General features: G+C 50.3%; 1 protein-coding gene across 1 annotated transcript in view; it reads left to right on the forward strand.

Annotated features, from left to right (window-relative positions):
• Positions 1-15,677, forward strand: part of VAV2 (vav guanine nucleotide exchange factor 2) — a gene marked incomplete at its 5' end in the record, with an annotated part of 120,406 nt that overhangs the window by 88,197 nt on the left and 16,532 nt on the right. The window contains 6 exons of the mRNA XM_084299258.1: positions 1,145-1,213; positions 7,547-7,649; positions 9,817-9,915; positions 11,378-11,446; positions 12,118-12,218; positions 15,381-15,480. Coding sequence (XP_084155384.1) covers positions 1,145-1,213; positions 7,547-7,649; positions 9,817-9,915; positions 11,378-11,446; positions 12,118-12,218; positions 15,381-15,480 — 541 coding nt within the window. The remainder of the gene's footprint in view (positions 1-1,144; positions 1,214-7,546; positions 7,650-9,816; positions 9,916-11,377; positions 11,447-12,117; positions 12,219-15,380; positions 15,481-15,677) is intronic.

A 15,677-nucleotide genomic window follows, 5' to 3' on the forward strand; every position in this document is an offset into this window, starting at 1 on the left:
TGCTTTGATGCTCATCCCCAAAATGCAGAGGGCACATCTCACAGACATGCAGACAGATATTGGGGCTTTGGGACAGCCACTGGATGGCACAGCCTTGCAGGGAGAGCAGCCACAGCCCCATCTGCTATTCCCACCCGTGGCTCCCTGCCTCCTGCGTTACCCCTTGGCACGTGTGCATGGTGAGATCCAACCAGCCCGGGGCCGTGCGCCCTTGTTCTGTGGGTTTGCATCTCACGGGGAGGCACCACAACCCCAAGACTAGGAGTATGGCATCATCCTGCCCTGTGCTGGGCTCACCACCTGGCAGTGGTTGGGGTTAACTCCTGCATTCAGCCCCTGGTTCACTCGGCCTGAAGCCGCTCACCAAAACTGGGGCGAAGCGAAGCAGGGGAGGGCAGGCAAATTAGTGCTGGAGACAAGATCCAAAAATAGCAAATTGAGGGCCCAGCCAGGCCACGTATTAAATCTTTCAGGAGAGGCAATCCATTGTGAAATAGGGAGAGTGGGATAGACCTGAGGAGGAAATTGCACGTGGGGGCAGCTGGAGGTTCACGTGTGTCCGCTTCCCCGCAGCATCCTCCCCGGCCCCGTGCTGCAGCCGGCGGTGCAAGGTGCATCCAGCCCCAGCAGAGCCCTGGCCCACCAAGGCCCCATGCCAGCAATAATACATTGGCTTTAATTAAAGCAATATTTTTCATCTCTTTCCTACATTACTTGATTATTACTTCAGAACGAGCCAAGGAATTCTTGCTTTCCCCCCCCTGCCTCCCCATTCCCTCCCTTCCTCTTTTTAATCCGCTTCCCCCCGCTTTCTTTTGCCCTTTTGATGTCCTTTCTCTCCCCCTCGCCCCCCGATGGGGTTTTAGCATTTTTTCAACATGTTCATATGAGGAAGCCTCACTCTTGTAAGCACTCGTTCGTCCTGGTGGGCTCTCCTGCAGGCAGCACAGCTCCGGGTGAGGGTGTTTGAGCCGTGGCGAGCAAAAGGTTTCCCAGGGTGTGGGTCCCCCTGGGACCTAATGCCTCGAGGGGGATAAATGTGTTTGCAAGGGATATTGTGCTCGGTAAGGAGCTCTGGTGATGCTCTGGGTTCGGCTGGGGCTGCCAAACTAACCACTAACACTGTCACCCGTCTCCTTTGCAGGCCCTTCCCTTCGGAGGAGACCGCGGAGAATGATGACGACGTGTACCGCAGCCTGGAGGAGCTGGCCGAGTGAGTGCCTCGCTTCCCCGGGGTGGGGGGACACACGATGGGGAAAGGTTGTCCTTTAGACCTAGCAAAGACTGATGGGGTTTGACAGTGGGGCTGGGGGCACCGGCCTGGCTGCTCTGATGATGTGGGGGCACTTACAGCGCTCTGTCTTTTCCCTGCAGAGCCCTGGGAGACGTCACTTTGGGTCAGGCCGAGTTCATGGGCATTGCGGGGGGGGGGACAGCCCATGGGGACCCCCTCGTGCCGCATCCCTTCAAGAGCTGCAAAAGCCCTGGGTGTGATTCCTGCAGCGGGGCTTGCACCGAGTGCTCTCTGTGGGGCTGCAGGTTGGGGAATAACCCCCACGGTAACCCCAAGGTCCCACACAATGCATGAACCTGAGCAATTTAATCGCTTTCCAAGCCGTGTCTCACTTCAGCAGCACACTTTCCACGAACAGCTGGGACTGCACAAAGGCTCGTAGCACCCGCTGTGCAGGGCAGAGCAGCCAAAACGGGGCAGGAGAGAGCCCGTGGCTGAGACGGGGGTACCCGGTGCCTCGATGGGTGCCAGCCCCTCGCACTCGGCAGCGCCTTCCCCTGCCTGTATTTATTTGCGTCCCCGGTGCCTGTGCTTTGCTGCCCCTGAGCTGCGGGGACGCTATAACAAGCTGTTAAACAACCTTGAACTAAAGCTGGTGGCTGGTGAAACGTTGGCCCGATCGGAATTCGATGGCAATATTCCCATCGGCTCCGGCGGGGCCGGGACCGGACTCACAAAGTGCAGCCTGTTTCAGACGGGGAGAAAAGCTGGGCGGGTGGATGTGCGGCTTCATACGGTTAAATATTATTGTTCCACAACATAAATAATAAGGCTCCTTAATCCAATGAGTTCCTTATGGCTTCGGTTATTACGAAAGTAAATCATAAATCCCCCGTACAGGGAATGGAGGATACTGCAATCCCCCGCTCTTGGGTTGGTCCCAGCAGCTGCAGTTTAATAAAATTTGAACTTAGAAAAGGATCCTTTTAAGAGCAACATCCCTCCCCCTCTCCTGAAGTTCTGGAAATCCCTTTAATATTGGGCTTTTTAAATACCCAATTTTTGCACGGGGGCTCTGCAAGGTGCTGTGTGTGTAGGAGGGGACGCCTCTGAGTGTTGGGGACCGAGGGGCAGTGTCCAGTTGTGGCTGTCCCAGTTCCCCCCCATCCCTTCGCTCGTGGCTGGGAGTTGGTCTGGCCCTGGGGGCCCTAAATGTGCTCTGATGGCTTGGAAATGTATTTCTGATCGGCTGCCGGCGGGGCACGAGCTCCTTTCTTCTGTCCCAGATCATCTTCGACTTTTAGCTTGTTTTTTCTTCCCCCGTCCTTTGCCAAATCCTCCTCTTTACATCATTAGGTGGGACCAGTGCTGACAGGGGTGTGTAAAGGGGGATAGCTCACGAATTCGTTCATAGGAATCGGCGCTCCCAGCGCGGCCGAGTCGTGCGGAGGCACAACCCGTGAAATGGAGCCGTAATTCATCTGCAACTGTAAAACAACCCTGAAATGCCCCCGAGAGACCCCGAGCAGCAGGGCTGGTGCGCTGCCTGCTGACACAGCAGCACCGCTGCCCCTTCCTGCCCCGGCCAAGGAGCATCTCCCAGGGGACGTCCAGGGGCAGCCTGCCGCTCACAATGGCGCACGCTGGGCACCCACGCTGTGCGCTGGCAAGCCACGAGACCGCATGAGAAAGCTCTTTCTTAGCTGCTGCCGATCCCCAAGCAGCGGAACAAGGGCATCATTCACGGGCTGCGAGTGATTCAGTCCGCCCAGCAGCTCTGCTTTGAGTATCGCTCCCGATCCAGCTGCCTTGGGGAGATGTGAGTGCATCCCGAGTGCTGTATCGAGGGCGAGGAAATGATTTGCACAGCAGTGAAGTGACCCAACGCTCAGAAGAAATCACTAGAAACAGTAAAAACATGCACAGAAATCTTTCCTCTTACAAAAGCAGTCCCCTATCCCTGTGCTTCTTCTGTGTCGGCTGCACTGAGTTATCCGAGTGGTGATTTCTGCCCTTTGGATTGCTGTGGAGGGATGCACAGCCCTGTGCTTAAAAACTCTGCAAAATGTGCCATTGCAGGGTGCCAGCCTGCTGTCCCCACTGGCTTTGCAGGGACAGGGAGGGACAGGAGGAGGGGGACAATTGGCACAGACTGGAACCTGCCCAGTCACCCCTACAGGGCAGAGGAGTCTCCCACTTGGAGCTGTCTTTGGATGTTGTGCTCCTATAGTAAAAAGTTCTGGATAAACATTGCTTGAACCAGCTCAATATTTTGATGGCTGGCGGCTCTAAAGGATGTCCATGCCTTGCTGAGCCCTTTGTGCCCTCACTTTTGGGGCAGGGCTGATTTTTCGTGCAGATTACCTTATCCCCAGCATCGTGCTGTGCGTCCAGGAGGTCAAGCCAGATAATGGCATGGAGACAGATATTTATTTTACATACAAAAAAAAAAAAAAAGAGCAATCAGTGATGGAGAGGGGAGGGGAAACCAAAAGGCTATCAGGGGAGCGAGCAAGGTCTCAAATTCCCTGTCCTCAGCCCGCCTGCCCCCTCTGCTCGTGCTTCTGTCGGCCAGATGGCAGCCTGGGAACACTAGGGCAGATGGCAGGGCTGGATGGTGGCTGTGCCATCAGCGCTGGGAGGAGTGGTAAAAGGTCGAGCATCCTCTGCCGCGTGATTTATTGCAGCCCGCCCGGCTGCCAGGCCCTCCAGCAGCACGCTGGGGAGAAATTTACACAAGGAAATGAGTGGGTCGGGGCGATAACACGGCTGCCTTCGCTGGGAACTGCTGAGAAGAATCGAAGCAGTGTTTGGCCGGGTCCGTGCGAGCCTCCTGGCAGCAGGCAGTGACCCGCCGTGCTGCTCAGCACCATCCTGCCCGCTGCCTTCGCATCTCAGGGTGTCTGTTTTAGCCGCCCCGAGCCACTCTGGCACCTCCCAAGCCTGACTTAGCGCTTCATGTGAATTCTCTCTGCTGCTGCTTCACCTCACCCCGGTTATTTTGTCATGATAAATTTATGAGGGCAATTAATCCTGGTCTTCTTTACAGCATCTGAACCTTCCTTATCACAAACCTGCTCCACTTACCTTCCCTCTGCAGGGCCCTGGCCCTCTGCTGGCACGGAGCGTGGTGTGAGGGTTACACCCAGGGTGTGTTTGGGGTTGTTTGGTAGGTATTTAGATAATTTGGAGTCAATTCATAGAAGAGCTGTGAATGGTTTGACAGGAAACATTCCCTTTGAGTAACTCTTACCTCTTTTTCTCCTCTAAAAGTGAGAGCTTGTGCCCAAGTGATGCCGCCCATTTGGGCACACTTTGCCCCAAACCTGTCCCCTGCTACGAGCTTCTTGCTGAAGTTTATTTCTTTCCCTGCTGTTATCAGTGGCTCTCGTCACGTCTTCCAAAACAGTGATGTGATCAGCAGAATTGCTCAAGTGCATTTTAAAAAAAGAAAGTAATGAATTGAGAAGCCAAGGTGAGATGATAAGTTAGCTGCCACTTTTCTCATTATTTTTCCCGTGTTGGGAAAACCACACATGCCAGGCAGTGAAATAAATGGCTCTGTGGTCCAGGACACTCAAGCCAGAGCACTTGTACACATCTTTTCTTCTTTGTCATCAGCAAAGATTTTATATGTCTTGCTTTTGCCATCTCTGAGATGATGTTAGTTGCTATAACTGCTCGAGGCTCATTTCTGAGATTATAAGGTTCGACTTCCAACGGAGAATGTGAGACCAGAGCAGAATAGATGGGTGAAGGCCTCTCTTGCTATTTCCAGACCTGTGTCTCAGTCTAAATAACATCTGGGTAATAAAAACCCTGCAAGATCTCGGGTCCAGCCGCTGCGTTGCACATCTTGCCCTCCCATCACCCTGACACCTAACCCTGCCAGATGTGCTGCCGGCACAGGGCTCTGCTCACCCTCTGGCTCTTAACCCCGGCTGCAGTGCTGGAAATCTGTGTTCAGCTTTTGGTCCTCTTATTTTAGCTCCTTCTCCCTCCTCCCTTTGCTCTTCCTGGTGCTTCTGGTCTTTGATCAGTGCAGCAAAGCCGCGCTGTGGTTTTGGGTGGGTCGTGGCATGGTTGGTTTGGTGCTGAGCGCCTCGCTGGGACTCGTCCGAGAATTTCTGAGGCTGGTACAAACTCATCAGCTTCCCAGCATTTCTCTGCTTACCTTCCTCGTCTGTAATGCCACTGGAAATGTCATCGGTCCCTCTCTTGTGGGAGCTGCTCACAGCAGGGCTGCTGCCTGCTTTGGAGGGCATTTGTGCAGAGTGGTCATTGCCAGGGAGGAAAAGCTTGGCCAAAAGCACTGGTTTTGCCTGAAATTGCCTTACGTAAAAACAACTCCCATTACTTTGCCCTGAATAAGCTTCCTTGGCTAGGCAAGAAGCTGCCAGCTCAAAGCTGTTTGTATCCATCCTAATAACAGCAATTGCAAATGTTGCTGTTACCTCTGAAGGGAGGATCAAATCCCTTTGCCAAACCCAGAGATGTCAATGAAGCTCCTAATCCAGGCAGTAGATCGCAGGCTCCAGTCCCCGTGGGCAGCTCTCGGTTTGCTGCTTTTATTGAAGGACTAAATCCTGTCTCTGCAAAGAAAGAGGTGAGGGTCTGGCCTCCCCAGTTTGCGCAGTCCACGTGGGACATGCTTGGGATGCTGATGGTACTGCTGAAAATATCTGCCCTTAGGGCGTTTAAAATTTAGTGTCTTCATGGGTTGTTGCTGTGGAAAACCACCCAAAGCCAATTCTCTTTGTTAATAACGGGGGAGTGTGCTTATTTTCCACTCCGGCAGCCAAAACACGGCACCGACGGAAGGGGATGGGTTTGAGCACTTCTCTAAGCTCTGAAATGGATGTGCCCTTCCAGTTGGCCCTAGGATTTGGGAATTATCTCTGTTTCTGTCTCCAGGCAGCAAATAGAGATAGCGAGGGCTTGTGCTGGTGCCGGTGAGCAGGGGAGAGTTGGCCATGGTTGGGCAGCAGCCGCCAGGCTCGCGCTTGCGACATTAACCCAGCCGTACGGTTCCTAACGACCTTCGAGCCAGGGAAATGATGTATGGAGAGGCAGCCAGCAATCCGAGAAGGGAAGATTAATCAGGAAGCAGGAGTTACTTGCTCTGGATAAGGAGAGGAGCTGAGAATATAAATATTGGTACAGATAATAACGGTGACGGCGACGCTTGGGAAGGGGAAGATGGATCACCAGCTATTAGTGGGCATTATTACAGCAGCTGCAATGCATCACTCTGGAAGAATGGGATGGATACATCATGCCAGTGAATTTATTTAAAATCCCCAAACTTTTATTAAATAAATCTGTTTTTAAAAATAGAAAGAGCTGCATTTAGAAAAGAAATAAAGCCCGGTTTTGCAAACAGATGTGCTCTGCTGCTCAGTGCTGTATAATATAGAGATTTGAGCATTACGTTTTGAGCACGGTTTTACACCTAAACGTATTTGTATGTAATTAATGCCCATGTTGAAAGAGACTGCTTGTAAAATATGTGAAAGCTGTTTGATATTCCAGCATTTCACACTGTCCTGATCCCATGAGGTTGACTTCAGTGGGAGCTGTTAGCAATTTGCACCTGTAGATCTAAGCTCTAGCATTACTGTTGTTAATTGGTATTTATTGTGGGTTGAATTTTCAGAAGAGCTCCAAGACTTAGGAGCCCCTGGGGGAGTTTGCAAAGGCTCAGGTGACAATTAAGTACCTAAAACCTTCAATAGAAGTTGGGCACTATGTTGCAGGGACACCTTAAAGCCTGTGCTTGCAGGGGCATCTCCTAAACATCTTGGCCAGCCCTGAAAATGTGACTTTTTGGCTATTTGATTCACCTGTGATATAAATGCTGTTACTGGAGTCTGCCCAGCACTGGGACTGAGCATCACAGAGCTGAGCATCTGGTGAGATTCCCTTATGGCAAAACGTGCATTGGGAGTGTGGCTGTGTGATTTTTTTCAATTTTTTTTTTTCCCCAGTGTCTCTTTTATCCCCATTTTCCAATAAGGTTGCCGCTGGGGGCTGCAGTGGGTCATAAAGTGCTCACAGGAGGCTGCGGACACCTTCAGAGGAGTGGATGGACCCAGGCTGGGTCCACCTTCACCTTGCCCAGCTGCCAGCCAGCAGGAGGGGCTGGGCAGCGGGGCCGATCCCAAAAAATGGACTTCAATGTGGATGGGAAGCATGGATGGATGTCAATGCCACGGGCCTTGGGGTTTCCTTATGGCTGTGATCGCTCTCCCTGCGATCCAGCAGCAGTGATCGTGCCCTGCTGTCCCTGAGCTTTTCTCCTTCTCGTTCCAGCGAACATGATCTGGGGGAGGATATTTACGACTGCGTCCCCTGCGAAGATGAAGGCGATGATATCTACGAAGATATCATCAGAGTGGAAGTTCAGCAGCCCATGGTAATAATCCACATGAGGTTTTTTGAACTGGAATTGGGCAGGGGGGAAGGGAGAGGATAGAATTAAATAATAAGTGATCCACGGCTGATGGGGGTTGAGGATAGAATTAAATAAGAAGTGATCCACAGATGACGGGGGTTGCTGCAGGGGAACAAATCACTTTGCATCATCCCTCGAAGCCAAGCTGCCTCGCCAGAGGTAAAAATAAGCCGAGTGGGATGGCGCTGGCCCGGAGGGAGCTCTCCTAGGAGTTTTCCAGCACATCGCATCGTCTGAAGGAGTTGGCGGAGGAGGAAGGGGAAGGAGAGCTAATAAGCCCAAATGGTAAAAGACAAGCTAAAAATAGTTGTTTGCTGCTGAGCCAGCGCAGAGTGTGTCGCTGCAGCCCCTCTGGGGGGCGACGGGGCTCGTACGTGCTCCATCACTGAGCCTCGTGCCCTGTGCGACGGTATTTTTAGATCCGGGCTGGCAGATTTGTGTGCTGAGGGTTCAGCACGAGGGTTGGAGCTTGTTCCTGCTCCTGCCTGGGTGCTTGGAGCTTTCACGACTGAGATTCCTGGAGTTAGGGGACCTAGGGCCTTGTGTGGCTTTGTGGAAAAGCAGCCGACCTCATGTGTCACCTCTAAAGGCAGTGGGGAAAAGCAGGAGTGCGGCATGCAAGACATCACAGAGGGACTTGCATTGACTCCAAGGGGCTCTGGTGCAAGTTTCCTGCTCCATGGATGGGCCAGGAAGGTGGTGGTGGCTCTTGCATCTCCCCAGAGGTGCCTTCAGCCCTCCTTGCTGCCTGTGTCCCCACTGAGAAGAGCCACACTGGTTTTTGCTGGTGCAGAGCTGGAAGGGAGCCTTCCATCAGAGCACAAGCTTCCACATACTCCCATCCCCTGATATCTGCCAGCTCTGGATTCGTGTAAACCCCAATTACTGCCTCCTGCTGGCAAACAGCAGCTGGCCGTGGTGCAGAGCTCCCTGCAGCACAGCAGGATAAACGCACACATTGCTGACCCATTCAACACCCAAAACACATGGATGGGTGCTGGGAGCTTGGGGACCAAAACCAAGCCTGGCCATGGGTGATGTGAAAGCTGTGACGATGCTGGATGAGGCGTTTCATCTCTTCACCCCTTGTCTGCAGCCTGAGCAGCTCCAAAAACCTTTCTGGATTAAGGAGCTGGGCACAAAGTGTCCCCAGGGACCCCTGCCAAAGCGAATGGTCCCACGACACGGGTGCCCAGCAGGCAGGCAGTGCCAGATTAGGGGCGGTGAGAACAGTTTTTCAGTGCCCTCTGCAGTGTTTTGTTTCCTTGGGCACCCCCTTTCCTCCCTGCCCTTGAGCAAGAGTCTAGTTTTAATACAATCACCCACGTTTCTGTCTCGATATTGGATTCTTTTTAAGCTGTGTTGCCATAGTGAGTGTGTAACTCTAATTGGTTTCTTGTATTTCTGCATGCTTCAGATTAGATACATGCAGGTAAGCCGCATCGATTAAAACACCGGTTTGCTGCTAGGTCCAAACTATGGGTTACAACAGGCACGCTGAGGATGTGCCGTCCCGTGCATGATCATTACATCAAACCACCGACTGAATCACCCCCCAAACTCGGCACTGGCAAGTGCTTCACCTCCCACCCCGACTCCTCAGCTCCTCTTTACAGATGTAGAGAAGTGACGCCAGGAGTTGAGGCTTTGAAAAAAAAACACACCAACACGTGTAGTATCAGATCTGACCTAAAATCATGAGACTTGGCAGCCCTGGCAGGGGATTTGTATAAGTCTAACGTATTATTTATGACCCATTTAGGCTCTGCTGTGATTTTCATCTTAAGCAAAAAAAAAAAAAAAAAAAAAAAAAAAAAAAAAAGAGAGAGAAAAAGAGCATTTCTCTCTCATTTATTCTTTAGCCGATAGTCTTTGGTGATGGAGCTATAATAAATGGAAAAATGCAATGCTGTCCATGCTGAAACATACTGAATAGTAGAGCCAGAGTTTCTTCCTATTTTTTTTGGATAAAAATAGTTTCCTTTAACATAAACCAATGCCAATACTTCTCTGCCTATCCTGACTTGGGCTTGTTACAACTTTGCCATCACTGAAGGCCAAATGAAGCTGTGTGAGCAGGACCACCATTAGGACTATCTGAACATGCATCACTTAAACTTTTTTCTAGAAAATGGGCATGACAGAAGATGACAAAAGAAATTGCTGTTTGCTAGAAATCCAAGAAACTGAGGCCAAATACTACAAAACACTTGAAGACATAGAAAAGGTAAGAACCGAGCCGTCCCTTTTTTATACCATTGCCTTCCACCCCATCACTCCATCCTGCCTTAATCTTGCCGTGTTAGTTCTTGCTGTGAGAGCTGGCAGATGTGACGAGGCAGGATCAGTGCACTCAGATGTTAAATTGCAAGAGGAGGAGGAGGAGGACACAGAAAACCCATCCTGACAAGCACAAATGCGCAGCCTGTAATGGCAGGAGCTGAAGAGCATATTTTTTTTTTCTGATCACTGCATGTTGGAAATAGGCTGAAAAATTCCCTGCTGTGTCCCCCCACCCCATGGTAAGAGGTTCCTGCTCCGCTCCCCCTGGCCGGTCTCGCTGATAAGAGCCGTGGTTGCAGATATCTTATCTCTTCTTCGATTTCCACCGAGTAATTTGAAGGAGTTCCTTTGTTCTGGGCATTTTTCAAAAGTGCTGAAGCTGTGCTGACTTGTCATTGAAGCTAATTGGATTAAAAGTAACATTCCACTGCTCAAATTCATGGGCTTTAATTGGGTTTGGTAAATTATTTTTGTGCCTTTCTTTTAAAATAAAACGAACGCCGCAGCAAGGCGGTGGAGTCATGGGTGCTGCCGGAGCCTGGAGGTGGTTTCTGCTCCAAGGAAAGTGGCAGGAATGAAGAACAATAGTGAAAATGAAGCTGCCGTTTCTCATCACCCTAACGCTTTTGTTTCCCCCCTTCTGTGATTGTTTGCCTCAGTCTGCTGCAAGTTCCTGCAAAGGAGCTGGGCACAGAACTGAGTGCAATAAAACACCATTTCCCACTTTACAACCAAATGTCCTAATGTGTGCAAATAGCTCTTTTTCTTTGAAAACAGCCATAAACCCTCTGTTTCAGTCTAAAAAAAAAGAGTTAAGTTATTGCTTTGATATCCTTCAAAACGGCTTGCAGAGGCTTAGCAGGTTCTGACGGCATGTTAAGGGCCAGAGGGTCCTGTCTCCAGTGCATCGCATCTGTGTTGTGTTTTTTGTGTAGTTACAAGTACTGTGGATATTTCTATTAATATGTATTTGTTCAGAAAGGCATTTCCAATGTAATCATATCAGCTACGCTTTTTCAAGGGCGAAATTCTAGGGAGAGAATCAAAGATGCTTCAGAGCTGCTCACGGCTGCAGCCAAGAGCTGCAATGTGGTGGGAAAACTAGCAGGTTAATAAAGTAAAATAAAGTAAAATAAAAAATAAAATAAAGTAAAATTAAAAATAAAGTAAAATAAAATAAAATAAAATAAAATAATGTAGTTTAAAAGAGGTAGTAGCACTGGGGTGCCATGCACCTTCCCTGCTGGACGGGCCCCTTGCAAATGCACAAATTCATTAAAGCTGGGCGTCTAGCTGCCAAGGTAAATGCAGCTGGTGAAACAGGAAGGTATCTCCCTTACACAGAAAAAAAGAACAACACTTGTTCTCTCTCCAATTTCAATCCCTTTTCCACTTGCCTCTTGCAGAACTACATGAACCCACTGAAGCTGGTACTGACTCCCCAGGACATGGAAGCTATTTTCATCAATTTGGAGGTAACAACACAAACGCTGGCTTAAATATTTGCTCTTTTCATGGCAGCTTAGCTTCCCACTTATGAGAAGACTTTGAGATTGCACATTAGATTCCTGCCTTTCCATGAACAAGTTCGGTCCTCCATCTGCTGCAGAGCTTGAGTGGGCTTAGGAGATTTTTTTTTTAAGTGCTTATTATTAAAGTTGGGGATTATATGAACTCTAGGTAAGAAAATAATTTTATACAGTGGATGTTCCAAGGCTGGGCCTTGGCCTGTGTGTATTTTAGCTGTGCTTAGAAATGCTTTGGAAAGACAGCAGGGCTGTTTCAGAAGCAGGCAGGATGGAGAAAAATGAAGCCCCCAGCTGAGCAGGAGGGGCAGGGTGGTGTGGCAGAGACGTGTTCCCTGCAGAAAGGTTGGATGCTGCTGGTGTGGGCACTCTGTGGGATCAGGGGGGCTATTTCCACACCCGCTATGGAGCTCTGTCAGCTTGCATTTGTCCTATCTGAATGACAGCCTTGTACTTATTGCCGTTTAGGGCTGATCTCACCCAGGAAGGCTTATTTTAAAAACAGCTAAAAAGAAAAAGAAGAGAGAATGACTGCCTGATGAAGAACGTGCATGTCTTCAGGCTCTGTTTGCCCACTCGCTTTAAGTGTGTTTAAAGTATTGATTGTTTCTTCATTTTAGGACCTAATTAAAGTGCACTTCAATTTCCTGCGAGCCATCGACGTCTCTATGATGTCTGGAGGAAGCAGCCTGGCAAAAGTATTTCTGGAATTCAAAGAGAGGTAAAAAGGAAACTCGGCCTTCAGACAACTCTGGTTTTCACAAAGGAGGGTTTCTAACTGCATGTGTGTTGCAGCAGACCACTTTCAGCAATTTATCAGCAATTCAGCAGCGAGGTGCTGTTGGGCTGCTGAGACATCACTTGGACCTGCCCTTAAACACAGCACGTTGGGAGAGGTTTACCAGCAGGGAGACGGGGAGATAAAGGTGGGAAGGTTTTGATTACAGTGAGCCAGAATGGAATAAAACCTCTCTCCCCTGCATAGGCTTTAATGCTGTCTTCTCCTGCAAGCCCTGATGGGGATTTGAGGGCCTGGAGCGTGGCAGCATCAGGCCCTGCAGAGAGACGTCTGTCTGGTTAGCTCAGAGCAGTGGTTTGCTATAAAAATCCCGTGTTTGGCACTGGCGTTGCCCTGCACCTATGGAATGATGAATAAATGGGAAAGTTGCTTTCGCAAACAGAATAGGTTCTGTGTTTTGGCAGCTGCGAGCAGGGGTACCCCCGAACACAAAGATAAGGTTAATAAAAGCCTTTAATATCCTTAACACTAATCAAAGGCCTGATTCATTGTGGACTCATGCCAGGGTGTTATTTCACTGTGATTAAACCAGTGTCTAGACATAGAAATGCCATTCAGAAGTCAATAACTCCAGAAATACCATCTGCATTAATAATACACCGTAAGGTCAGATATTCCATCACTCACAGTGCCTCTTTTAGAAGGGAATGTTTCTTGGATTAAAGAAAAAAAGTTTCCAAAGAAGAATGCAAATAACTTAAAAATGCTCATAAAGCCCACTTAGGTGATTTTAATTTCCTAATTCCTGACTCGGCTCTGTGCACATGAGTGCTGTCCCCAGGCATGAATCCTTTCTTGAGGCTGGGATGGAGCTGTGCAGGCGGGGACAGGGAAGGGATGTGGGCATCCCTGGGCTGACCCGCATGGCTACACAGGAGCTAGGAGCTTGCAAGCTGCTGAGATCAAGATCTGGCCAATTACAGCAATTTTTGGTAAACAAAAGACAAACCAAGAAAAGAAAAGAGAAAAGAAAAGAAGAAAAGGCCACTTTTCTATTTGTCACAACAAGGTTTTGCACATCAGCTCAGAGCAGTGCAGGAGCGGAGCAAAGCGTCCCTGTTGCTGCTTCTGTGAGCTCGGCCACAGCAGAGGGGGTGCCCTGCTGGGAAATACTTAGAAAAATGTTAAGCCAAGAACTGCACCGGTCTCTTCAAGGAGAATAGGCTCCCAAAAGCGGGGAAGAAGAGTTTGGAGCAACTAGATCTGAACAGACAGGGTCCTTTCCCCCATAGGGAAAGGGCTGGGGGAAGGTGGCGATGTCCCCTGCTACAGCAAAGAGATGAGGGCGCAGGAGGAGACAGCAAGCTCGCATGGCGAGATGGCATTGCCCCACCAAGAAGTGGATGTGGGTTTCCAGAGTCCCTGTGCTGAGACCTTCCTCATCTAATGTAGCCATGACAAATAGCTCTTGCTCCTGTCCGCATCCTCGGAGACGCCCTGGCAAAATGATGCATTGCTATTCTGCTTTGCAGATTTTTTTTTCTTAAAGGAAATAGTTTGTAAATCTCTTTCTGTGAAGGCTGGAGGTTTGAATTTATGCTCCCAAAGCCTCTTCGAATCTCTCCAAGTGCTGGCAAGATAGATATTATTGTGCCCGCTCAGAAGTTGTCAAGGGGAAAAAGGCAGAAGAATAATCTGTATTGGCTGCGGCGTGGTCGGGGACTGCGGAGCCCATAAATCTCTCCATTCAATTACCTGCCGGGTCCGAGGGTCCCACGTTTACAGAGCAACACCGGGGCAGGTGCTGGAGATTGTCCCCATCGAGAAGCGAGGCCCCAGAATAACGGATGAGTTACAGCGCCTGGCTGAATGTGTGTCTTATCAGCAGCAATGCAGTTAACAGCGAGGAACGGGGGGGGGGGGAACCCAAACCTGTCACGTAGGATTAATGAGCAAGATGGAGGAGAAGGGGGAATCCACAGCAGAACCGCTCTGTTTGTGTCAGGTGTTTAGATTTGTAGCCTGGGGTGTCCTTACGGAGCTGTGCTGTGTTTCCAAAGGCTGTCACAGCCTTCTTTCCCCCAGTCCCCCCTTTTTGTGGTCTCAGATGGGTCCCCTTCCCCTTCCCCTTGAAGCACACAACGCGCTGCTGCACACCTGAAGCTCTGCTGGGACTTTTCAGAAGACATCCTTGGGATTTAGGGGGCTTTGAAGCCTCTGGTTCCCTGGTGAAGTGCAATAATTACCACCCACGCCCACTCTGAGCTCTTCTCAAGAATGGAAAGTTTCTTCTCTGTATTTGGTGAAGCACCCGTGAGGTGTGCGCATTTGTGCCACTGCATTTTGGGCTGTGAACAGCTGGGACACAGGAAGCAGAAGTATTTTTGTGGGGAGATGATCATAAAGACAAATACACAGGGCTTGAGCATTGCAAGGTCTGGTGGCAGCCACATTTGGAAATGCTCTCGGGAAATAGATTTTTATTGGTGTTTGGGCTTTTTCCCTCTGTGCCTGGAAGCTGCTTGCTTTTACACAAAGGCTCTGCCCTTGCAAACCATAGTGTGGCACAGCCAGAAAACCAGAGAGCATCATGCTCGAGGAGGCACAGCACCAATTAAGACATCGAGGGGATTATGTCAGTGTTGTAATCTTGAGAAAAAAGCTGACTCGCAGCAGAAGAGCCGCTGCAGTGAGGCGCGTGCTTGGGCTGCAGGGTTCAGCGCTCGCCCCCTCCATGCATTTCCCTTCATCTGCTGCCCCTCGCTGTGGTCAGAGTGGCCCAAAGCATCCTATTGCTTTTAGTATTTGCAAGAGGGATTTGTCTGCTCTGCCCCAGACACAGGGGAGTGAGGGGCTGGGCTGGCTGGGGCCGTGCTCTGGGACTCGGGAGCTGCTGTAGCTCCAGAAATGGGGCTGCACAGCCCCTTGTGCTGAATTGCCCCGAGAGCCTCCAGCTCTGCAAACTCCAAAAGATGTCAGCGTTAAAAAGCACTGCAGTAAAAGCGTGTTAATACTAAGCAGTTACACGGGGAGCAGCCGTTCACCTTGTCCTCCCACCACGTACGTGCGTATAGATCTTGTATAACGGGTTATACCTGCCAGCGAGTGTTTCCGATTAAATTTGTGATTTTTTCCCTTCCCAAGGCTACTGATTTACGGCAAGTACTGCAGCCACATGGAGTACGCCCAGACCACGCTCAACCACCTCATCGCGAACAGGGAGGACGTGCGGCAGAAGGTGGAGGTGAGCGCCTGGGGGTGCCGAGGGCTCCCCGGACCCTGCCACGGGTTTGGGAAGGCTGCGGGAGCTGCTGGCACGTTGGAAATGCTGGATTTTGTGAGAGACGGGGGCTGGGGACTGAGCTTGTGTTACCCCAGCTGGGAGCAGAGCTGGGGGGTTTCTTATCCTGGCCCCTGCTTGCTTCTTCCTCTCCCAACCCA

Source organism: Netta rufina, assembly GCF_964035555.1.
Source record: "Netta rufina genome assembly, chromosome: 20".
NCBI classification, from domain to species: domain Eukaryota; kingdom Metazoa; phylum Chordata; class Aves; order Anseriformes; family Anatidae; genus Netta; species Netta rufina.